General features: G+C 42.5%; 2 protein-coding genes across 9 annotated transcripts in view; one reads left to right on the forward strand and one right to left on the reverse strand.

The window, feature by feature from the left end:
- TMEM168 (transmembrane protein 168) overlaps positions 1-26756 on the forward strand; it is a 187685-nt gene that overhangs the window by 126231 nt on the left and 34698 nt on the right. The window contains exon 6 of one of the 2 annotated variants that reach the window (XM_068276492.1): positions 2617-2709. In XM_068276492.1, the coding sequence (XP_068132593.1) occupies positions 2617-2709 (93 nt within the window). Of the gene's footprint in view, positions 1-2616; positions 2710-26756 lie in introns of those variants that run through there. The other variant, XM_068276491.1, reaches the window with a different exon arrangement.
- Positions 1-26756, reverse strand: part of LOC137563699 (uncharacterized) — a 99745-nt gene that overhangs the window by 17965 nt on the left and 55024 nt on the right. For 6 of the 7 annotated variants that reach the window (XM_068276497.1, XM_068276495.1, XM_068276496.1 and 3 more), the window contains 2 exons: positions 2191-2308; positions 373-439 (listed from right to left, as the gene is read on the reverse strand). In XM_068276497.1, the coding sequence (XP_068132598.1) occupies positions 373-439; positions 2191-2308 (185 nt within the window). Of the gene's footprint in view, positions 1-372; positions 440-2190; positions 2309-3413; positions 3501-26756 lie in introns of those variants that run through there. The other variant, XM_068276500.1, reaches the window with a different exon arrangement.

The raw sequence follows: 26756 nt of genomic DNA on the forward strand, positions 1-26756 counted from the left end.
CCCCAAAATAATTGTTTTGTGATTTCCACTTCCGGTTGTCTTCCTAGTGATTTGCATAAATGGAAATATAAAAACGCATATGCATTTTGTATATGCGAACTGCAAACGCATTAAAATGCATCTGCGGTAAAAAGAAAATGCAAACGCAGTAAAAACGCAGCAAGAATGCACAAAAAAACCGCACACAACATAAAATGAAGACATTACATAAAACGCAGCCTTTCTTGTTATGTGTGCACCCAGCCTGAGAGTTCACTTTTTCAGCAATCTATTATGTCAGACTGTAATTTATACACTTATGAGTGTAATGTTCAGAAATTGCTCCATCTACATTGTTTCACACATCACCCACAGGTTACCTGGCATACTTACAGAAAAGCCTGTTGCTTCATATATTTTCTGGCGCAGTTCTTTCTTCTGCAATGATGCTCCACGGAAGCTAAAATATGTGTAAAATATATGCTGTTGAAGATGCTGGTAGCTACTTCTCCCAGTCTACACAGCTCCTTACATGATTATACTACCGATATATGAGCTTCACTAATGTATGAATATATGCTCTCTCTATAACAATATCATATAGCAATGTTAAATGTAAGGTGAGTATCCATGGAAAGACAAAATTGTGGTAAATGAACAGAAAACGATGTAGCATTTCAATATCGGTGGTTGGGTTCAGTCGCTGCACGATTATTGCTAAAGATCCATCATGTCGGATCTTTAACGATGCCCAAGCACCACACAAGTCCATTGTCCTTGCTAATCCCATGCCCTCCAGAAATCGATGTCACACGTGCTCTCTGTCCCTCCGCCTCCACGCATAGCAACATGCATGTCATCAGCCAGAGGCTAACAACGCGTATGTACAGCTTCGTCCCTGCTCTGTTGCCCAGCAGGGATTATCTGATCCCTTGGGCTACAGAGCTTGGCAAGAAGTCTTCAGGTGAGTATATAGCCTAACATTTATTGTATTGTATTGCATTGCCTTGTCGTCCGCACTATAGATGTGTATCCCGGCAGTGAGAGACCCTTCGTGTCAGTTGCCGGGCATTCATGCTAATGCCTTCAATGGTATCTGAATCACAAGCCTGCAACAGATAGACAGCCAGTAGAGTCAGACTAGAGTCATATTACCTGATCTACTGGGCATGTAACAGGTATGTTAACAGTATTTTCTAAAAGATAATTATGTAATAGAAGCAAAGCTTGAACTTTGACCTGATCAGTCTGATTGTATACTTCTCTGGGAGTTCTCATAGACATTACCACTCCTCTTACAGCCTATGGTGGCGCTGGCTGTGCCCAAATATCCTGCGCTGGAATGAAAGTATTCAATAAAATTGTAGCCTGCATAATGGGTGTAGCTACAAATAATGAGGTTCCACAGAAAAACTTTCATTGGGCCCTCCTACATTTACACCCCTTTCCACCTATGCCTTTGGTGACCCCAATCACCAGGGGACACCCTCAACCTATAATGAAAGGCCACAACAAAACTAGCCAAAGGTAAGAATTTGGGGCCCTCCACAGTTCTGGGCTTCCCTGCAGCTACAGGGGCTACTCACCCTTTTAACACGCATCTGCTACAGAATCCTCTTACAATACGTTTTCTTTAAGCAAATTCATTTTTTTATTAAATTAAAGATGGCAGTCTCCACAATCCAGGTTTTAGTATATAAAGGATACTTCACTGTGTTCATCTTAAACAAGAAAGCTAGGTAAAAGCATTTAGCTTGGCTTCATCCTGCAATGCTGGCAGTCTTCATAAAATTCAGGAAACCGTTTAAATGGCCTCCTATCGTTTTAAAAGCAGATGTACTCAAAAGCCCCAAATACATTTTGGAAATTCCACAAACATTAAGATTACTGCTTTCCTTTCTGCTGATTCATCCCCAAAGCGGGAACAGTTGAGTAGGCGCTGGCATTATCTGCTTACACTGGTCAACTGCTCCGCTTTTGCTCCAGGCTGTTTTGGTAAATCAGCTTCAATGAGTGACAATGAGCGAACACCACTTGAAACATAAGTATTGTAAACCAACACATGTTTGCAGAGCCCATTGACCGAGGCCTGTTGGGGGTATGGGTACAGTTCTCAGATATCAGATTCACAAAAACAAGTTTAAACTGCTGTGTCTATGCAAGTTGTTTTAAAGTACATGCTGAGATATGAAAGTGGCCAGTGTGGTCTACCTTATTGCAGCTGTGGTGGAGCATACTAAAGACAAGGAATCTGCATTTACTCCTCCGACAGAAGATGCTTTGGAAAATGGTCTGCAACGTACATCAGATAATACAGGGCTTTGTTTTCCTGAAAAGGAAAAATATTATAGTAGATCAAATAAAGTTAAATTAAGAAGAGGAGAAACTGTTTGAAGAATCCGCTTCATGTATAAAAGCAATTTTTTACCAAGTGCTCATTCTGAGCCATTTTAAAGTTTTCTGAAAATACAGTATAACGTGTTTACAAAATACTGGGCTGCATATTTATCATCATGCATTATGTAAGAATTTATAGTTTTTACTTCAATTCCAATTTACAAGTTGTTTCTTTTATCACTTTATTTCATATGTTTAGTTTACAAAGTGACACAACTACTTTTACTGTTTGATTTGCAGCTAGCAACGATTTTTCAAGATTACCAAGGAGTATCATGCTTCAGATCTCTGCAGCCATGAAAACAGTAATCTGGAGTACAGATCCCCCCTCTTGTAAGTACCTGAAATTTGTTAAAATCTCTGCTTTCACTTTCCCTGAAGTGTTATGCGGTTATATGATTTTGAGGACAGAAAATATGCTGCAGCTATTACTTCCACACCCCTTTCCCTACCCTCTGTATGAATATTAAAATATTTTCAAAAAAGACATCCGTCCATCAGAAAAAAAATGCTGTCCTAAACCTGCACATATCCAAGTTGATCCAGGGGAAGGCAAAAAACCTTACAAGGCCTGGGCCAACTAGCCTTAAAAGGATGACTTCCCGACTTCAAATGGCAGTCCAATAAATCCCTGGATTAACTCTGCCAGAAATGACTCAGTAATTATAACTGTGGATGCCCTTCAATGCATGGAAATGCATCCAAGCACCCTTTAAATATAGGTATAGAGTTGTCCATCACTACATCCTAAGGTAAGATATTTCAGATTTTAACCACTATAATTGTGAAGGACCCCCTTTCTAAATAGATGGCAAAAACTTTTTTCTTTCCTCTGCAGATCATGTCCCATTGTCTATTGTAGGGACAAAAAAACTAATCTGCCAAGCTTTTGTATACAGCTACTTACCTTTATCAGCCAGTATTTCCAAGTCTGACCGCCCCAGCTGTATACCATTTATTTTATATGGTGCTCTACCACTGGTACATCCAAGGTCATGACTTTTCATTTATCTGCAGTAAAATTTCATCTGCTATGTGCCTGTCCAAATGGCTAAGTGTTCAAGATCCTGTTGCAATGTCACTATCCATCTTAGTGTTGATAATACTGCATAACTTCGTTCCATCTGCAAAAATGGCTACATTACTCTGCATTCTGTCTACTAAATCATTAATAAATCAGTTGGAAGGATCCGCACCATCTTAAAATCTGTATTTATTCAAAGCTCTTTAAAAAAAATGACATAGGCATAATGTCAGTGTGTGCCGGGTCACCTTTGACGCACGGCATTTCGGATAGTAGTCCTTCTCCAAAATAGCTCCAGTACACACTACAACCAGTCATACAAAACATGCTCATTATATAGAACATCAGTGGACCTGATGGAAGACTATAACAACTTCAAATAATCTGCATATATGCATAGTCATTACGTAGTGGAGCCAATCACAGTGAGCATATGCATATATCAATTTATCAAAAATAGCGCTGCAATTATCTAATAATAACAGTTCAATTTTACACCAACAGATCAATGAGTCCTGTCTTGATATTCAGTGTAATCCTAGTAAACAGTCCTTTGGTGTGCGCTCTTCTATGGGGTGTAGCAAGTCCCTTCTGTGATATATGTTTATATAGGTAGCGCTCCACACAAATGATGAGTAAGAGATATAAGTCCCCTTTAGGACCGCACTCACCCTCTTAGGTGGACCACTGTTAGATTGGTCATTAGCGTCTTAACAGTCATCCAGGTGGAAGTAGATGAGGCCCTCTGTTCGCTGTCTAGATGAGGATATTGGGGTCCCCAATGTAGTCAGATGTCTTCAGTTCCACTTAGACCTCCGTGCACCTCATAGAGGATAATATACTTCAAGGTACCTCACAGAGGAATAAAGTGGACCATAGCGTGATTCCGTTTAAAAATGTAACAATTTATTTCTAAAATATACTCACAAACGTGAATTGGGTAACAGGCGTTTAGAGTTTGTAACGGGCTCTCCCCCGTGCCTTCCCGGGTAAAGGCCTATCGAGGTGGTCCGCTCCGCTCGTTATCCGCCCGTTATCCGCCGGCTGGTCTCGCTTTAGGGTGCTCTTCCTGGTTGTCCTGTGGCTCCACCCGACGCGTTTCGTCACACGCGTGACTCATCAGGGGCGTGGTTAGCCACAGGACTCCAGGATATCTTTATACTGTCCGTCGCTGCCCCACATCCGGCTGGTCCAACCAGCTATGCAGGCATTTCCGCCCCATTGAAGGTGGAGGAACGACATCCGCTTCAGCGTTGCGCCTCAGGCGTGCGTTCCAACCTTCACAATGGGAGTTAATTCTGCCTCCGCCGGCGTCTAGGTGATTATAACATTACGGAGAAGTGCGCTTCATCATAATTATGATGAATGGGCTAACGAGTGAGAGTCCGTTTTGACACCACATAAGATACCATAATAAAATACAATTACCCTATAAAATGCAATAAAATTAATGCACATTATGAAGCAAATAATAAAAACAATTACATTCTGGGAGTTCTTCCCATTGCACCTCATTAATACACACTGCCCTCCAGTGGTCAAAATTAAGAATATAATGATTGAATAAAGTACTACCTACATCAAAGTACAAATGCTAATAATAGCTGCTAAAATGTGTACAAATGCTAGGATTAGCTACTAAAATATGTCCCAAACCACCATCCACTTATTATCAAAATATCAAGATATCACAGTATAACCGGATCCAAATTTTTTTCTTCATGTCCTGCAGTCTTAGCTATTTGCAATAAAGCAAATCCACTCCTAACAGAGGGAAAGGAGCAATACCTAAGAAACCCCAAATCAACAGCCTTAGAATGCAGCAAGAGGGATATCAGGGATATGAAGGAGGGGGAGGGGGAAGGTACAGACCATATAGGCAACACCAAAGAGATCAGGACAGGGCAGGGAATAATAATAGATTTGGGCAATACCCTGACCAAAGAAGTTATCATGAGCAAAGGCATTTCCAAATTCCTATAAAAAATCGGTATGATCCTTTAAGGCAAGAGCAAGAGTACCAGCCTTTTTTAGGGAACAGCAGGGCTCCTTACAAGCCACCATGGAACCATCATCAGAAACCGGAGTACGAACTTACACAACAACCGACACCGGGAGGAAACAAACGAAGACCAGAAGGGGGGTACGAGGTGGGAGGCGTGTTCAAGAGGAGAAGAGAGAAGTAGGTAAAGGAATTTACAATATATCAGGAGTAAATTTGAGCATAGAAGAGTTGAAATTATTAGACAAGGGCTTAAAGCACGCCCCTTCACAACCACTCAACAAAATTAATGCATATATCGATCTACAAAAATACAAAAAGTCCTGAATATTAAAAAATACTTTCTGAGTAAGGAAGGACCAACCACTAAGATGAATCCAGTAAGTCAATATAAGCATACGGGTATGAGGAACCGTTCTCTCTTTAACCCTCAGAATACCAGCAGTGGTAATACGGTGGAATCGTTTAAGAAAATGGTGGAAAACGATATGGAGAAAATAGAAACTAGGAAAACGAGAGGAATTACAAAAGTGGTCCAAAGTATGTTGGAAGATAAGAACCTGGTTATAAGACCGGCAGACAAAGGGGGAGGTGTAGTTGTGATGAGCCAAGAACAGTACGGTACAGAACTAGACAGAATTGTCAATGACTCAAGTACATACAAAAAACTAAAGGGGAACCCATTAGCAGTCTACACCGAGGAACTGAGATGTATCCTTAGGGAAGGACTAAACGAAGGCATTTTAGATGATAGGGAGTTTGAATTTTTGATGCCCACAGCGCCTAGAACACCTGTCATATACCAGGTGCCTAAAATCCATAAGAATGCAGAGCAACCCCCAGGGCGACCAATCCTGAGTGGGATCGGATCACTAACACACAGGATAGGACAATATCTGGACTTTTTTCTCCAACCACTAGTGGGAGAGCTCCCCCAAGCTGTAAAGGATACAAAACACATGTTGCAGATTCTGGAAACCCTGGATGTGGGACAGGATGATGTATTGGTTACAGCTGACGTAACATCCTTGTATTCTAATATACCACATGGCTTAGGAATGGAGGCAGCACAATATTATCTGGAAAAGGATGAAACTATTATGCCAAAACAACGACAATTTATAATGAAACTTTTAAATTATGCACTAACAAGAAATTATTTTTGGCATCAGGGGAGTTACTATTTACAAATCAAAGGCTGTGCCATGGGGGCGGGGTTTGCTCCCTCATTAGCAAACCTCTTTATGGGACAATGGGAGGAGCAAATCCTGGGAAGCGATCGTGACCCCAGAATAAAAACTTGGCGGAGGTTCATTGATGACTTGTTCATTCTGTGGGGGGGGGGGGGGGGGGGCAGCAGGAATTACCGCTTTTTATTGAGCAATTGAATAATAACACAATGAATATTGAATTAACTATGGAAGCAAGTACCCATTTGATTCACTATCTCGACCTGAATATTGAGAAAAAGGGGACCAGCCTGACCATGACTACCTATTTCAAACCCACTGACAGAAATGGCTACTTATCTGTCCAAAGCTGCCACCATCCGAAGTGGAAGAAAGCAATCCCTAGGGGCCAGTTTATGAGACTGCGCAGGAATTGTAGTAAATTGGAAGATTATGCAACCCAGGCACAGATATTAGCAGAAAGATTTACTGATAAAGGGTATGATGAAATAGAGATACAAAGGGAAATTATGGAAGTAGGGAGGATCGACAGGAAACATTTGTTGAAAAAGGGCCCAATACAGGTAGAGGAAAGGGAAAAGAGGGAAAATGTACCATTTATATCTGATTATTCAACACAACATAGGCAGATGGAACATATTATTAAAAAACATTGGCAGATATTAAAGGGGGATACAGTACTGGGTAAATATCTACCTGAACAACCGAAATTTATATACAGGAGAGCGAAGAATCTGAGGAGTTACTTAGCCCCGAGCTGTGTTAACCCACCGAAAACGGTACACCCCTTCTGGCAACAAGATGGTTATTTCCCATGCAGAGGATGCGTTGGATGTAGAGAAGCAATACCAATAAGATGTAAGGAAGTCACCTCCACAACAAATGGAAGATCTTTTAAAATCAAGCAAAATATAACGTGTAACACTAAAGGAGTGGTCTACATGATCTGGTGCCCATGTAATATTCAATACATCGGGCGCACCACCAGGCAATTGAAGACCAGAATAGGGGAACATGTAGGAAACATAAGGAGAAGCCATATGGGACATAGTGTCTCTGATCATTATAGGATATACCACAATTCAGACCCAAGCACTTTGAAATTCTGTGGGTTGGAAAAAGCAGAATATGCATGGAGGGGATGCCATAAGACACGGGACATCTCAAAGAGAGAAACCAAGTGGATTTACAATATGGGGACACTGCAACCGAATGGACATAACATCGAACTGGATCTAAACTGCTTTATTGCAAATAACTAAGACTGCAGGACATGAAGAAAAAAATTTGGATCCGTTTATACTGTGATATCTTGATATTTTGATAATAAGTGGATGGTGGTTTAGGACATATTTTAGTAGCTAATCCTAGCATTTGTACACATTTTAGCAGCTATTATTAGCATTTGTACTTTGATGTAGGTAGTACTTTATTCAATCATTATATTCTTAATTTTGACCACTGGAGGGCAGTGTGTATTAATGAGGTGCAATGGGAAGAACTCCCAGAATGTAATTGTTTTTATTATTTGCTTCATAATGTGCATTAATTTTATTGCATTTTATAGGGTAATTGTATTTTATTATGGTATCTTATGTGGTGTCAAAACGGACTCTCACTCGTTAGCCCATTCATCATAATTATGATGAAGCGCACTTCTCCGTAATGTTATAATCACCTAGACGCCGGCGGAGGCGGAATTAACTCCCATTGTGAAGGTTGGAACACACGCCTGAGGCGCAACGCTGAAGCGGATGTCGTTCCTCCACCTTCAATGGGGCGGAAATGCCTGCATAGCTGGTTGGACCAGCCGGATGTGGGGCAGCGACGGACAGTATAAAGATATCCTGGAGTCCTGTGGCTAACCACGCCCCTGATGAGTCACGCGTGTGACGAAACGCGTCGGGTGGAGCCACAGGACAACCAGGAAGAGCACCCTGAAGCGAGACCAGCCGGCGGATAACGGGCGGATAACGAGCGGAGCGGACCACCTCGATAGGCCTTTACCCGGGAAGGCACGGGGGAGAGCCCGTTACAAACTCTAAACGCCTGTTACCCAATTCACGTTTGTGAGTATATTTTAGAAATAAATTGTTACATTTTTAAACGGAATCACGCTATGGTCCACTTTATTCCTCTGTGAGGTACCTTGAAGTATATTATCCTCTATGAGGTGCACGGAGGTCTAAGTGGAACTGAAGACATCTGACTACATTGGGGACCCCAATATCCTCATCTAGACAGCGAACAGAGGGCCTCATCTACTTCCACCTGGATGACTGTTAAGACGCTAATGACCAATCTAACAGTGGTCCACCTAAGAGGGTGAGTGCGGTCCCAAAGGGGACTTATATCTCTTACTCATCATTTGTGTGGAGCGCTACCTATATAAACATATAGCATATGCATATAGTCAATGCAATCCATAGTGAACAATGAACAACAACAATATTCCTGATATATACAATTTAAGTGTCCTTTTCTCCACCACTGTGACTGGTGGCTTTGTTACCCAGGAAAACCATGAAAATGCTACCACTTTGTCTACTTCTGAAAAAGGAATTGTGGGAAAAGGAATTGTGGGAAGAGTGAGAAGGTACTGGCACAGATACAGTGACTGTATTAGAAATAGACAGCTTGTGACAACACCAAAAATTTGAAGTTAATGATTTGGTCTACCACAAAGAGCTGTCCAGAGCAAAATCACTACAAGGAATGAGGTGTTTAAAATATTTGTTTGCTGCATCAAGGTCAAGCTCTGTGCAACCAGGCTGCTGGTTGGGCTTGCATGGAGCTTAGAAAATACAGTACTACACTTTGCTAACACACATCAGGTTACTGACAACACTCAATGTAAATACAGTTAGTGTTATGCATATACAGTAGTTGGGTTCACTTTTTATTTATTTTATCTCTACAGGGTCCTGTTCAAAACATGCCTAGTTTGTTTAAAATGGACTGGCAATTCTGGGTAAATGGCTCATATAATATTATTATTAATTTATTATTATTTTTTAGTAATGTGTTGAAAGTCAATTTCTTGGGATGTATGGAAAAGTATGGTGCAGATTAAAATATAATTTACACTAGAAATTGCACTTTCAATTTCTAAATGATTTTCCCATCTAGAAATCATCACTTGGCTCCTGGAAAAATCAACACTATGGTCATTTATGGGACCACTGTGTAGATTGGGTGAGGTTAGTGGCATTTGTTCACAGAGAAAGTTCTCTCATGAAGCAAGAGATTACAGGGGCAGCATGTTTGTACTGTGTGTATACACTTACAGCAGGAGGAGAGGAGAGCAAGGTGAAGAGGTCATCATTGGGGAAAAGTAGCTTGTTGTGCTGTGTGAGGTGTGCGTGAGGAGGGGGGAGGCAGGAGAGCAACAATGTCTCATTTGATTTGTACAGCAGAAGGGAGGAGGTGGCACTGCTGTCTTGACTGAGGAGGAATGGAGGACAGCTAACTGGCTGAGGGTGAGCCGTTTGTTTGTCACAGACTCGCAGTCAGCCAGCCAGCCAGAGTGCTATTGTATTGAGCTGCAGCATGTCATGTCTCAAGTTGTTGCAAATGCTTGGGGGGGGGGGAGATTGAGCCAAATATTTGTAGCAAATCTTGCACACACAAAAAAAGTCCTAAGAATAATAAATTGTAGCATGCTTAACTTACATATATACAGGACTGTGTAGTAAAAGTAGCTTTGTGTAAATGATTTGTTCTTGTTGGTCTCTAAGATCACATTGGTTCGTGTGTGTACATATAAGCGTTAGAATTTAGAATTCTGTTCCATTTGTTTTTTATGATGGGAAGAGAGGAATGCACATTTTCACTATTTCATACATAACAACATAACTGAACTAGTTTACTGGCTGAGTGGAACACTGTCATAATGAATAACCCTTATAATAAAGGTTCTCAAGCACTGCAAAAGTCACAGTTCGTTAAAATAAATAGAAAAGACTATAAATCCCTGCTGGTACAAGGTAGTGCACCACTGTGTTCACAGCACAGGAAAATGCTGTTGTGATTTACGACGTTTGATGTTACATGAAATTGTGGCTTTCAGTTCCAAAGACGCATTATACATAAAACAAACATTAATGAATGCAATGAAACTGAAAAGGGCAAGTGTGTAAAAAAGAAAATAAAAATTGCTTTACATGGACGGTACAGTTAACCACATATTTCCCTGAGATGTTAACACACTGATGAGAGGCTTGTTTTCCTGGGTACCAGTACATCTTCTAATTTGTGAAGTATATAGTTATATTTTATGACTTTTTTGTATTTATTTATTTTGTGTGGGAAACATTTCTTTGTTACAGCTGTTACAAATCCTGCAATAATTCTGCAGTTTGTCTTCTTCCTACTTTCATAGAAGTAGACATATTATTAACATCCTGTGTTTACAAATTAGCTGCTCTGCCGTGGCAGAGGAGATTCCTGAGCTGAGCCAGCTGAGAGATCAAATTACAGTGGTGATTAGTCACACATGAGGGTAAATTAGACAGGCTAAACAATTTAAATACATACAGGGTGCATATCTCTGTTTTCCTTCTGTCCTGTGCAAGAGTTCAGGTCCACTTCAGTTGGGCGGCAGGGAACAGTGCACTGCTCAGGGAGCAGCCGAAGAGGGAAGACAGACAGATATGGAAGACAGAGTTGCAGCATGGGTGGCGGAGGGCTCATCAGGGCATTGCCTGGGAACAGCCATGGAGAGCGCGGGGAAAAAGCAGGCTGGGAGAAGTGAGCTTAAGCAGCTGGGGAGACAGAAGGCAGGGAGAGGGGAGCGAAGCAGCTGGGGAGACAGCGGGGAGTGGTGAGCTGAGCAGCCAGGAAACAGCGGGGAGACAGCAGGCAGGGAGATGTGAGCTAAGCAGCTGGGGAGACAGAAGGCAGAGAGAGATGAGCGAAGCAGCTGGGGAGACAGCGGGAAGTGGTGAGCTGAGCAGCCAGGAAACAGCGGGGAGACAGCAAGCAGGGAGAGGTGAGCTAAGCAGCTGGGGAGATAGAAGGCAGAGAGAGGTGAGCGAAGCAGCCGGGGAGACGGCAGGGAGTGGTGAGCTGAGCAGCCAGGAAACAGCGGGGAGACAGCAAGCAGGGAGATGTGAGCTAAGCAGCTGGGGCTGGGGAGACAGAAGGCAAGAGAGAGGTGAGCAAAGCAGCCAGGGAGACGGCGGGGAGAGCTGAGCTGAGCAACTGGGGAGACAGCATGGAGTTAAAAGGCGGGGAGTGGTGAGCTGACAGGAGGCAGGGACTCAGGACTTTGGAACTTGGCCGGCCACAGCTAATCATAATGCGTTCTGGCCGGCCAGAGTCCGCAAAAAAGTCCCCCGTTTTGCACACTGGCTGCAACACCCGGCCATTTCTAGTTTTCACTGGCCAGTACCCGAAGTGGCCAAACTTCGGGTTCTGGCCGTAACATAAATACTAAATAATAATGATAAATAGGAGACAGGTGGGCAGTGCTTGGAGCTGCTCTACTGCCAAATGTAAACAAGACAGGAAGTGAGTATAGCACAGCCACAAATTAAAGATGTAAATACTCATAGTATGTTACCAATAGTTTCTCATTTAAAAATATATCTAGAGTTCAGGACCAGTTGAATCAACCATGCAGAGTGGATAGCTAGGATGGTGGATCATGAGCGCCATTTGCCTAAGGCCCGGTTCACATTAGCGTTCGCTATCCGAATTTTCCGGATCTGATCCGGACCGCATACTGTACAAACGGAACGTACGTTCCGCATAGCAATGTAAAGGCTATGCGGACGTTCACACGTGTCCGTTCCGTACAGTACAGAGCCGGATCGGATCCGGACTCCGGACTCTTTTCCAACATGCGCTATTTTTTGGGTCCGGCTCTCCGGCCCACGCACCCGGACCGGAGCCGGACCTGAGCCTGACAGCACCATCAGGAACACAGAAACCAATGGGGAACGGAAGGCACAGAACACACTGCCTACAAAAACCTGACGTTCTACCCCACTTCCTATGCGTATCCAAGCGGCCATTTCGGATGGGGACACATGGGCCAAGCATGTCTGGAGTGGAGCAGCAGTGACAGACGTGCTGGAGCTGTTTGGCAGAATGTCGGAGGTGGAGGTGAGGCCTACAGCGGAGGAACCTGATTCAACAGGTGCACCAGGTGCACCTTCTGCTGGCCCCAACATTTTTTTTTTTTTAAATTTCGCTATTTTTTGCCCACGGATCCGGATGGCAGCCTGATGCATGCCTGATACAAACGGACCGGATCCGGATCGGAACCGTACGGTTCTGATCAGGATCTTGTCAGGATCCGATCCGTTTACTTGCCAAAACGCAAGTGTGAACGGGGCCTAACCAACGTCAACCCGCATGGCTTTCATCATTAACCACTTCATCCTGCAGGTGTTTTCACCTTCAGGACGGAAGCAATTTTCCCCTGTCAGCGCTCCTCCCATTCATTCACCAATAGCTTTATCACTACTCATCACACGTAAATGATCTATATCTTGTTTTGTTTTTTTACACAAATTAAGCTTTTTGTGAGTGATGCTTGTTTTCAGTAATTACTTAATATAATTATATACTTACTTTTATATGCATTTTATAGGCAAATACACAAAAAAGGAAAAAAACACACTTTCTCCAATTCCATCCCCTATAGTTTTAACCTTCCTGGCGGTCAATTAAATCCGCCAGGGAGGCGGCTCAGCACTTCATGTAGCTAGCCTAGCGCTAGCTACATGATAGCTGCTGCGCAGCGGCATCCCCCCACCCCCTCCGATCGCCTCCGGCGATCAAGCCCGTCCGGAAATCCCGTTCTGAACGGGATTTCCATGAGGGCTTCCCCCGTCTCCATGGCGATGGGAGCGATGATGTCACCGACGTCATCGGCATCGTGACGTCAGAGGGAGTCCCGATCCACCCCTTAGCGCTGCCTGGCACTGATTGGCCAGGCAGTGCATGGGTCTCGGGGGGGCGGCACCCTCTGACGCGGCGGGTAGCTGCAGAGCGGTGGCGATCGTAAGTAACACGCAGCTAGCAAAGTGCTAGCTGCGTGTATAAAAAAAAACTATGCAAATCGGCCCAGCGGGGCCTGAGAAATCCTCCGCAGCGGCTTACTCCGTGTCCAGCACGGGGTTACCGCTATGGAGGTTAAAATAAGTAATGCTACTATAAAGAAAACCCACCCGTTTTATTTTACCATTAGTCCCGGCTATCACAACATTTAAATTATGTTCCTAGTACAATGTATGGCCTCAATATATTATGTGGAAATAAATGTGTATTAATTTTTTTGTGTCCCATCAATTGTAAGCCCTTATGTACTAAAATAACAGTAATATACCCTCATGTTATACGGTACATATTAAAAAGTCAACTAAGGCAACTATTTATGGATTTTTTTTTATTTGTTTGCTTGTTAAGTGGGGTTGGGAGGGGGTTTGGAAGGGGTTTCATTAATTAATTTTATAAATAAAAAAATCTGTGGTGTTCACATTCAACAAGAAAAGGAGTCAAGGTTCATTTGTGTGCTAAATTGTATGGCTGTGCAACAAACTGTTAAAGCTGCAGTGTGCTGAATTGTAAAAATGGCCTGGTCATTAGGGGGGTGTAAGCCTGTGGCCCTCAAGAGGTTTAACACTGGACGAGAGTCCAGTTAGACTTTAGCGGTTACTATCTGGATGAAAATACTCGTCTAGATAGGTTTAAGTGGTTAAAGGGTGGGGTACCTTACAGAGGGAGATAGCAAAACCTCCCCCTGTGCAAAAACTCTTGTTCTAATGTTGAGAGACAAAGGGTTTTTCCCACCTCTGTGTCCTTCATATAAGAACAGGGTGTAATAGAATTGAGGCCATTGGTTCTATCTTGTCACCCCATTAATAAGATAAGACAACAACCAAATAGCTACCATGTCTTACCTCTACTGGATTGCAAGTAAAATGCAACTTCCACAGTTTGCTGATAGTTCAGGGAATGTCTAATGATATTTATATTGTTCTTTTCAAAACTGTCCTACAGTATCTATAAACGAGAAACCACTGTGTGAAAGGATAAAAGAAATATCGCTGCTCTCTAGAAACTGAGTATACGAAGTGATCCTATATAATAATTTCCCAACAATTGAGCTAGTCTTGATATGTTGATTGTACAGTCTCACCAAATCAGTGTAGTAGAAGGGTAAACTTGAGTGTATATATTATTATTTAGTATTTATATAGCGCCGAAATGTTCCGTAGCACTGTACAGAGTATATTGTTTTACCACTTAACTGTCCCTCAGAGGGGCTCACAGTCTAATCCCTACCATAGTCATGTGTCTATGTATTTATCATGTATTGTATGTATCATAGTCTAGGGCCAATTTAGGGGGAAGCCAATTACCACATCTGTATGTTTTTGGGCTGTGAGAGGAAACCGGTGTGCCCGGTGTAAACCCACGCAGACACGGGGAGAACATACAAACTCCATGCAGATAGTGCTCTGCCTAGGATTCAAAACCGAGACCCAGTGCTGCAAACCACTATGTCGCTGCCCACATACAATATATATATATATATATATATATATATATATATATATATATATATATATATATATATATATATATATACATACACAGTGGTGTGAAAAACTATTTGCCCCCTTCCTGATTTCTTGTTCTTTTGCATGTTTGTCACACTTAAATGTTTTTGCTCATCAAAAACCATTAACTATTAGTCAAAGATAACATAATTGAACACAAAATGCAGTTTTAAATGATGGTTTGTATTATTTAGTAAGAAAAAAAACCTCAAAACCTACATGGCCCTGTGTGAAAAAGAAATTGCCCCCTGAACCTAATAACTGGTTGGGCCACCCTTAGCAGCAATAACTGCAATCAAGCATTTGCGATAACTTGCAACGAGTCTTTTACAGCGCTCTGGAGGAATTTTGGCCCACTCATCTTTGCAGAATTGTTGTAATTCAGCTTTATTTGAGGGTTTTCTAGCATGAACCGCCTTTTTAAGGTCATGCCACAACATTTCAATAGGATTCAGGTCAGGACTTTGACTAGGCCACTCCAAAGTCTTCATTGTGTTTTTTTTCAGCCATTCAGAGGTGGATTTGCTGGTGTGTTCTAATCCCTACCATTGCCATATGTCTATATTATGTAGTGTAAGTACTGTAGTCTAGGGCCAATTTTAGGGGGAGCAAATTAACTTATCCGTATGTTTTTGGAATGTGGGAGGAAACCGGAGTGCCCAGAGGAAACCCACGCAGACACGGAGAGAACATACAAACTCTTTGCAGATAGTGCCCTGGCTGGAAACCGAACCAGGGACCCAGCGCTGCAAGGCGAGAGAGCTAACCACTATGCCACCGTGCTGTGTATATGTATATATATATATATATATATATATATATATATATATATATATATATATATATATATATATATATATATATATATATATATATATATATATATATATATATATATATATAATATACACGCAGTGGGATGCGAAATTTTGGGCAACCTTGCTAATCATCATGATTTTCCTGTATAAATCGTTGGTTGTTACGATAAAAAATGTCAGTTAAATATATCATATAGGAGCCAAACACACAGTGATATTTGAGAAGTAAAATGAAGTTTGTTGGATTTACAGAAAGTGCGCAATAATTGTTTGAATAAAATTAGGCAGGTGCATAAATTTAGGTCACTGTTGTCATTTTATTGATTCCAAACCCTTTAAAACTAATTATTGGAACTCAAATTTGGCTTGGTAAGCTCAGTGACCCCTGACCTACATTCACAGGTGAATCCAATTATGAGAAAGAGTATTTAACCACTTGAGGACCCACCCTTTACCCCCCCTTAAGGACCAGTGCTGTTTCAGCTGATCTGTGCTGGATGGGCTCTGCAGCCCCCAGCACAGATCAGCGTGCAGGCAGAGCGACCAGATCGCCCCCCTTTTTTCCCCACTAGGGGGATGATGTGCTGGGGGGGGGTCTGATCGCTCCTGCCTGCCGGGTGTTGCGGGGGGGGGGGGGGGGGGGGCACCTCAAAGCCCCCCTCCGCGGCGAAATCCTCCCCCTCCCTCTCCTACCTGGCCCCCCCTGGAGATCCGGGCTGCACAGGACGCTATCCGTCCTGTGCAGCCAGTGACAGGCTGTCTCCTGTCACATGGCGGCGATCCCCGGCCGCTGATTGGCCGGGGATCGCCGATCTGCCTTACGGCGCTGCTGCGCAGCAGCGCCGTACAATGTAAACAAAGCGGATTATTTCCGCTTGTGTTTACATTTTCACGGAGCCCCCCGCCGTGAATTGACAGGAAGCAGCCGCTCGCACGAGCGGCTGTTTCCTGATTAATCAGCCTGCAGCTGGCGACGCAATACTGCGTCGCTGGTCCTGCAGCTGCCACTTTGCCGACGCACGGTATAAGCGTGCGGTCGGCAAGTGGTTAAGGGGGTCAATTGTAAGTTTCCCACCTCTTTTAATTTTCTATGAAGAGTAGCAACATGGGGGTCTAAAATGAAAACTCTGAAATGACCTGAAGACAAAGATTGTTCACCATCATGGTTTAGGAGAAGGATACAGAAAGCTTTCTCAGAGATTTCAGCTGTCTGTTTCCACAGTTAGGAACATATTGAGGAAATGGAAGACCACAGGCTCAGTTCAAGTTAAGTTTCGAAGTAGCAGACAAAGAAAAATCTCGCATAAACTGAAGTGACGAATGGTATGAACAGTCAGAATCAACCCACAGACCAGCACCAAAGACCTACAACATCATCTTGCTGCAGATGGAGTCACTGTGCATCGATCAACCATTCGGCGCACTTTACACAAGGAGATGCTGTATGCGAGAGTGATGAAGAGGAAGCCTTTTCTCCGCCCACAGCACAAACAGTGCAGGGACTGGGAATCTTGTCAAAGTTGAGGGACACATGGATTCCACTCAGTATCAGCAGATTCTGGAGACCAATGTCCAGGAATTGGTGACAAAGCTGAAGCTGCGCCGGGGCTGGATCTTTCAACAAGACAATGACCCTAAACACTGCTCAAAATCCACTAAGCCATTCATGTAGAGGAACAAGCACAACGTTCTGAAATGGCCATCTCAGTCCCCAGACCTGAATATAATTTAAAATCTGTGGTGTGAGTTGAAGAGAGCTGTCCATGCTCAGAAGCCATCAAACTAGAGATGTTTTGTAGAGAGGTATGGTCCAAAATACCTTCAACCAGAATCCAGACTCTCATTGGAACCTACAGGAAGCGTTTAGAGGCTATAATTTCTGCAAAAGGAGGATCTATGATCTATTAAATATTGGTTTAATTTCTTTTTTGTGGTGCCCAAATTTATGCACCTGCCTAATTTTAACAATTACTGCACACTTTCTGTAAATCGAATAAACTTAATTTCACTTCTCAAATATTTTAGACATTTTAGAAATTTTTTATCGTAACAACCAACGATTTATACAGAAAAATCATGACGTTTAACAAGGTTACCCAAATGTTTGCATCCCACTGTATGTGTGTGTGTGTGTATATATATATGTATATATATATATATATATATATATATATATATATATATATATATATATATATATATATATATATATAATCCAATGGGGTCAGCAGCTCCCACGATCAGAACGTTCTTTGTGTGCACGCAACTGGGGTGGCCCAATTCCCACAAGAGTAGATAAGAAACAACAAGGAGTTGCAGCACACTGCTCTTTTATTTGAGCTCCACAAAGGTTATACAGGCAAACAGTTTCGGCTGTCCCCAGCCTTTTTCAATGCCAAATGTTAATTGTAACTCATTGCATTTATATACCCGCCCCCAACAGACAGATAGGAAATGACATCACAATGTGAACCACCCCCAATGGGATTAACCCTCACAGTCCAAGTAGTGTTATTATCACACTTATCTGGAAAAAAGTCCATTAGTCCACAAATCTTTATCTGTATATCCAATCTTCATCTGGTATGGTGTGAATCAAACATCAAAAACAAAAACAAAAACAAAAAATGTACCTAGGAAGGGAGAAATTACAGAAATAAGTGCAAGTCAAAATCTTTATTCAAACCTTTAGGGAACAAAGTTCCCAATTTATCAATCCACATGACCTCACGTCTCTTTAGGAGGAGAATGCGATCTCCCCCCCGTCTTTGTTTAGGTATATGGTCAATAATCATGAACTTAAGGTCACTATCCCTGTGCCCCATTTGTCTCCAATGTTTGGAGACCGGTAAATCAGATGTCACTGATCTGACAGAGCTCCTATGTTGTGCTATGCGATCACGGACTTTTTGTGTGGTTTCACCCACATAGTGAAGACCACATGGACAGGATAAGAGATACACGACATAGGAGCTCTGGCAGGTCAGGAAATGTCGAATACGGTAATTACCACAAAATGTGGAGCCCTTAACCATATTAATGCATTCACTGCATGTCAAACAGGGGAATGACCCCATACGTTTAGGCCCCAAGAAAGTTTCACCTCGTTTCAATACAGGCGGCAAATCAGCCCTTACCACTTTGTTTCCAATGGTCTCATTCCGTCTATAGGCCGGTATGGGCGGTAAATGAAACTCCTGTATTTCAGGGTATGCACCACCCAAAATGTGCCAGTGTCGCTTGATGCATGCCAGCACCTTATTTGAAAGACCATGATACTGGCACACAAAGGGTATGCGTGGTCCCTTGCCCTTGCCTGTACCTGAATCAATTTGTTCTAGGGAAGCAATCTTTTGCAACTCCTCTTGTAGAAGATCTTGGGGATACCCCCGCTCTGAGAGCTTATCAACCATCTGCTGTCTCCTATATACAATTTTAGATTGATCAGAAACGATCCTATCGACTCGGAGCAATTGGCTCCTGGCAACCGAGCGGAAGACAGCAGGTGGATGAAAGCTCTCAAAGCGGAGCAACTGGTTGCGATCAGTCGGTTTCCGATAAAAATCGGAAAGAAATGTATCTCCTGATCTTATGATTGTGGTATCGAGGAAATTTATCTCCAGTTTATCGTAAACAATCTCAAACCGAATGTTCTGGTGGAACTGGTTAAGCTCCTCATGAAACGCAAGTAGGGGTCCAATGGGGCCCCTCCATACCGCGAACACGTCGTCTATAAAGCGCCACCATACCAGGCAATGTCTGGCAAACAGTTCACTATGATATACATGCGACGTTTCAAACCGATGCATGAACGCACCTGCAAACGAGGGGGCCACATTGGACCCCATCGCTGTGCCGCGTTGTTGGAGATAAAAATCCTCTTTAAACAGGAAGTAATTGTTATCAAGCACAAAATGAAATAGCGTCTCAAAGAAGCTTAGTTGTCGTGTACTGTAACTCCCTTCACCTTTTATGAGATCCATACACGCATCAATACCCTCAGATTGTGGGATTGATGTGTATAAAGATGCTACATCCCAACTGACTAACCATATTTCATCTGCAGTGTCAATTTTCAATTTCGACAATCTCTCAAGAAAATCTGATGTATCCCTAATATAGGAAGTTGTACCTTTAATAAGGGGGGAAAGTACCTTATCCAATAGTGTGGCACTGGGCGAGAACACTGACCCAATGCCAGCCACTATCGGACGCCCTGGTGGTCTAGAAGCATGTTTATGTACCTTCGGAAGTGTATACAATACCGGCGTCACAGGATTTTGTACAAAAAGGTAATCACTCAAGTCACGTTCAATTACATGATTACGTACAGCATCATCAAGAATACTACGTAGAGCTGTTTTCAGCTGGGGGGCGGGGTTGCCTGGTAGTTTGCGATACACATTAACATCAGATAATTGTGATTTAATTTCACCCTCATAATTCACAGTGTCCATAACTACCAGGGCCCCGCCCTTGTCAGCCGGTTTATTAAATCACAATTATCTGATGTTAATGTGTATCGCAAACTACCAGGCAACCCCGCCCCCCAGCTGAAAACAGCTCTACGTAGTATTCTTGATGATGCTGTACGTAATCATGTAATTGAACGTGACTTGAGTGATTACCTTTTTGTACAAAATCCTGTGACGCCGGTATTGTATACACTTCCGAAGGTACATAAACATGCTTCTAGACCACCAGGGCGTCCGATAGTGGCTGGCATTGGGTCAGTGTTCTCGCCCAGTGCCACACTATTGGATAAGGTACTTTCCCCCCTTATTAAAGGTACAACTTCCTATATTAGGGATACATCAGATTTTCTTGAGAGATTGTCGAAATTGAAAATTGACACTGCAGATGAAATATGGTTAGTCAGTTGGGATGTAGCATCTTTATACACATCAATCCCACAATCTGAGGGTATTGATGCGTGTATGGATCTCATAAAAGGTGAAGGGAGTTACAGTACACGACAACTAAGCTTCTTTGAGACGCTATTTCATTTTGTGCTTGATAACAATTACTTCCTGTTTAAAGAGGATTTTTATCTCCAACAACGCGGCACAGCGATGGGGTCCAATGTGGCCCCCTCGTTTGCAGGTGCGTTCATGCATCGGTTTGAAACGTCGCATGTATATCATAGTGAACTGTTTGCCAGACATTGCCTGGTATGGTGGCGCTTTATAGACGACGTGTTCGCGGTATGGAGGGGCCCCATTGGACCCCTACTTGCGTTTCATGAGGAGCTTAACCAGTTCCACCAGAACATTCGGTTTGAGATTGTTTACGATAAACTGGAGATAAATTTCCTCGATACCACAATCATAAGATCAGGAGATACATTTCTTTCCGATTTTTATCGGAAACCGACTGATCGCAACCAGTTGCTCCGCTTTGAGAGCTTTCATCCACCTGCTGTCTTCCGCTCGGTTGCCAGGAGCCAATTGCTCCGAGTCGATAGGATCGTTTCTGATCAATCTAAAATTGTATATAGGAGACAGCAGATGGTTGATAAGCTCTCAGAGCGGGGGTATCCCCAAGATCTTCTACAAGAGGAGTTGCAAAAGATTGCTTCCCTAGAACAAATTGATTCAGGTACAGGCAAGGGCAAGGGACCACGCATACCCTTTGTGTGCCAGTATCATGGTCTTTCAAATAAGGTGCTGGCATGCATCAAGCGACACTGGCACATTTTGGGTGGTGCATACCCTGAAATACAGGAGTTTCATTTACCGCCCATACCGGCCTATAGACGGAATGAGACCATTGGAAACAAAGTGGTAAGGGCTGATTTGCCGCCTGTATTGAAACGAGGTGAAACTTTCTTGGGGCCTAAACGTATGGGGTCATTCCCCTGTTTGACATGCAGTGAATGCATTAATATGGTTAAGGGCTCCACATTTTGTGGTAATTACCGTATTCGACATTTCCTGACCTGCCAGAGCTCCTATGTCGTGTATCTCTTATCCTGTCCATGTGGTCTTCACTATGTGGGTGAAACCACACAAAAAGTCCGTGATCGCATAGCACAACATAGGAGCTCTGTCAGATCAGTGACATCTGATTTACCGGTCTCCAAACATTGGAGACAAATGGGGCACAGGGATAGTGACCTTAAGTTCATGATTATTGACCATATACCTAAACAAAGACGGGGGGGAGATCGCATTCTCCTCCTAAAGAGACGTGAGGTCATGTGGATTGATAAATTGGGAACTTTGTTCCCTAAAGGTTTGAATAAAGATTTTGACTTGCACTTATTTCTGTAATTTCTCCCTTCCTAGGTACATTTTTTGTTTTTGTTTTTGTTTTTGATGTTTGATTCACACCATACCAGATGAAGATTGGATATACAGATAAAGATTTGTGGACTAATGGACTTTTTTCCAGATAAGTGTGATAATAACACTACTTGGACTGTGAGGGTTAATCCCATTGGGGGTGGTTCACATTGTGATGTCATTTCCTATCTGTCTGTTGGGGGCGGGTATATAAATGCAATGAGTTACAATTAACATTTGGCATTGAAAAAGGCTGGGGACAGCCGAAACTGTTTGCCTGTATAACCTTTGTGGAGCTCAAATAAAAGAGCAGTGTGCTGCAACTCCTTGTTGTTTCTTATATATATATATATATATATATATATATATTATAGGGAATGGACATTTTAGTTCCTCATATTATATAGAAATAGTAAGATTGGACATAATTAACCTCCCTGGTGGTAAAGATGAGCCAGACTCCTGGCCTCAAACTTGCTACAAGTGGTATTGACGAGCTTGGTTCGTCTACGCTGAAAACAGGCCTGAAAAGAGTAATAATGGTGTATGTCCACCACCTCCTGGCAGCAGGCACATATTACAAAAGATTCAAACTTACAGCATATTACATATTATTACAGATTAGATTACATAATACATATTACAGCATTACAGAAAATGCAAACTATGGAATCTAATACCATACTGTACTGTATATTGTACAGAGAATGACAATTATTGCCACACTGGTCTGAACGCGGCCGTGACGGACTATAACAACCACCATGGCTAAGAGTTGTGCAGCAGGCAGACCAGAGTGTGTACAGTGGCCCAATGACCATCCCTAAAGATCTGGCATGTCTGACCTTTAGCTATGCCTTAAGGTGTGTACACACATCAGATACAAGTCTTTGGAAAGTGAAAGTTCACAGACCAATTTTACCACCTCCCATGTAGTATGAGAGCCATACTCTACACAGTCTATTCTATTGAGCTGAACTCCCCATCAGATAAAAATATTTGTACACCAAAATGCTGTACACATGCAACAGATCAGTATCTGCAAAAGATCAGTTCCTGCAAGAGATCCGTTCCTGCTAAATGCATTCATAGTCTATGATATCTGCAGATCTCATACACACCTTGTTTAACGGACATTCATATGCAGATCAAACAATCTTCTGCTGATCCAAAGATCTATCCTGGTGGATCTGATCTGCAGATAATTGTCCGTTAAACAAGGTGTGTATGAGATCTGCAGGTATCGTAGACCGCTCAATAGAATAGGCTGTGTAGAGTATGGCTCTCATACTACATAGAAGGGGGTAAAATTGGTCTGTGATCTTTCATTTTCCAAAGACTTTTATCTGATGTGTGTACACAACTTAGCATGACCCAACGGCATTGTTCTTGGCACCTCCCCACCCGCTGGAAGCCGCTAAGTCAGATGCGCTTGTCGTCCCTTCGCCCCCCCCCCCCCCGCGCATTGCAACAGAAGCGTCATCAGCCAAAGGCGACAGTACACTAACACTGTACAGAAGTGTCATCAGCCTTTGCACACGATACGTCTTTTGCTATGCAGGGGGGAGCGTAGAAACAATGAGTGTGTGTAATGGAGAAGTTTCTGGTGGTGGGAGCTGCTAGAACAATGCTATTGTGCAGTGCTCGGGCATTGCTAAAAATCTAACATGCCGGATCTTCATGTAATCGTTGTGTGCCTGATGTAGTCAAGCTGGTCTGACCATAATGACCACCCCTACCATGGCAGCTGTTATGGTGCACCACTCAGAGTTCAGACCAGCGTGTGTATGGACCTTTAGGGCTGGTTCAAGTGGATGTCTCAATCACCTGCCCAGAATCTCGTCCACATGCTTTTCTGTAAGCATGCAGAAAAGCATTTGACGACTTTCAGCTGCGATTCCCAGCGTTCGTCATTTTTTTATCCCACAGGGGGACACAGGAGTGCGGCGCTAATGGACCCCAGAACAACCAGATCTGCTGCTTCCAGACAGTGGAAAAATAAAGATCAAAATGCTGCTTTTCCATAAATGGCGGTAAATGAAATGCAAGTATGCGTGTGAACTGGCCCTTAGTTGTTGTACGGTACTTATTTCTGCATCTGTAGATTTATTTCTTTATCCATATTTTACTTTTCTATTTGTGATTAAAAAGTTTAATTTAGAAATTTTAATTTCATTTTTTGACATGATTTTGTTTTGAAACTTTTATTATACTCAAAATGGATACTAGACCCTTGCTTGATGGATTTTAGTAAGATGCAAGCAAAAATTTCACGAAAATTAATTGAACCACTTTTTGCACAGAAATCCTGCAGAAATTGAACGCTAGGGAGGTTAATGGGCATCTTATTTTCGTTCGATTTAATATTCTTGTTGCACATAACATTTAATATATTACAAATATTGAATATTTTATGGGTGCCTTTACATGGGTTCAATCTCTGTGGCCTTCCAAGTATGCAGAAGCATGCTTAATTGAAAAAAAAAAAAAAAGTGGTGAATCACTGCCTTTAATATATTTTGTATGCACCACATCAGAATGCTTATAAGCCATAATACCATTCAAGAAAATTATCTGACAAGAAATCATCACTAGGCAGACATTGCTTTGAATTAATATGCAATGTTAGCCAATGTTTTTATATCTAGGGGGATATTAAACATGGGCTACACCATTCATGGACACATTTGTAATTTAAATGCATTGTTTAATACAGACTAGGCAGGCATTCTAAGGATACATATTCAAAGAACTCTCTTTCAGAGCTAAACATAATCAAAATTGCCTCTTGTGCATTTTAACCTATAAGGAAAGCAATTATGGAATTCCATTGAACAGATTGCTGAAAGGCCTCGTAAAGTAGCAGATAATATAAAAGATATGTTCACTCTATCTTAATTCTATTTTTGCCTTCCCTAAACAGAGTTTCTCACATGGAAATTTATATTGGTGCTCTACTTCTGTTTTGCTTCAGTTAATGAAAGTTAGAATGGAAAAAGTTTTTTTTATCCCACTACTAATTTAGAAACTGTAGCTAGGTCAACACAACAGCATTCAGTATCTGAAATGCTTGCATTTTTGTTAATTGTACTACATATAATAAAATCATTTAGATGGCTACCATTAAGCATACTGTGTGTTGTCTGCAATACTGAATTAATGCTCCACGAATTGCCATCAGTACTACCAGTCTTAAGGTGCCCATACACTCGTCAGATTGGCAGAAGATAGATAAGAAATGCATCTGATGATCTATCTGATGCGTTTTTAGAACATTTTTTACCAGGATAGAATTCCAATAGATTTCAGTTTGAAATCTGTTGAAATTCGATCTGATGGCATTTTTTTGCCATCAGATTTCCATTAAGGCCAATGCAAACTGATAAGCAATCTCATCAGATCGACCTAAATTTTCCACCCTGCTAGTTCGATGGAAATCCATCGAAATCGATCGAAATCGGCCGTCGATCGGTCGATTGGCCAACCGATTTGCGATCGATCGATCGATCGACCGCGATCGATCGGTCGGCCAGAAAATCGGCTGAGTGTATGGGCTGCTTAAGGTGTGTTTCTCTAAATCACTGGTTAACAAGATTTGTGCAATTACAATCAAGGTATGTTGCCTCTTTGCAAGCTACAGTATATGCTATTTATGGAGTAGGATACATCATTTAATGAAGTATGCTTTAAACATTTGATAAACATTTGATCTTGCATGATAAACCTCCTAGGGATTACTTTGGGCTCAGCTGTATATGTGAAAGGAAATGTTAAGAAAAACATTTTTCCCAGTTTAACGTACCAAGCCCCCTGTGATCCTCTTGGTCCTTTGCCATCATTCTGCGCTGCTCCCTTCATCTGCTGTACCCCTCCAAAAGCTGTATGCGTGGCCAAGGGGAACATGCCTCCTCAATCACTCTCCCATATTCAGGTGAGTTCTGCACTTGCTCAGTTCATAGAAATTGCAACTGTGCATGCGACTAATGCTCCCTGCTTTGGGCGTGCGGCCGTGACCTTGCATTCTCAGTGGCCAGCGACTGGCTGAGGTGGCCAGCTTTCTAAGGGGTACAGCAGCTGAATAGAGCAGCGTGGATTGGAATGACAGCTAGGGACCAGTAGCAGAGATGGTCCGAACTGTTCACCGGCTAACAGTTCCCGGTGAACAATGGGTGTTCGCGTCGTGTTGGCAGGCAAACACATGGCCTGTTCAACCCACCCCCTATACATCATTATGGAGCCAAAATTTTACCCCTCACCCCAGAGTCAGCAGGCACATGGCAGCCAATCGACTATCCCTCCCGCCTGGACCACCCCATAAAAACACCAGCGCGGCAGCCATTTTACACTGCTGTGTGAAGCAGCTTAAGGAGAGAGCTGTGCTGTAGATAGGGAAAGCGGTAGTTAGGCCTGTGTTATGTGTCCCCGTTGCAGTTTCTTGCTTTCACCATCTACATAACCCCAAGAGCCCTTCTAAGGGCTGTGTTTTGTT

This window comes from Hyperolius riggenbachi, chromosome 3 (genome assembly GCF_040937935.1).
Source record: "Hyperolius riggenbachi isolate aHypRig1 chromosome 3, aHypRig1.pri, whole genome shotgun sequence".
NCBI classification, from domain to species: Eukaryota; Metazoa; Chordata; class Amphibia; order Anura; family Hyperoliidae; genus Hyperolius; species Hyperolius riggenbachi.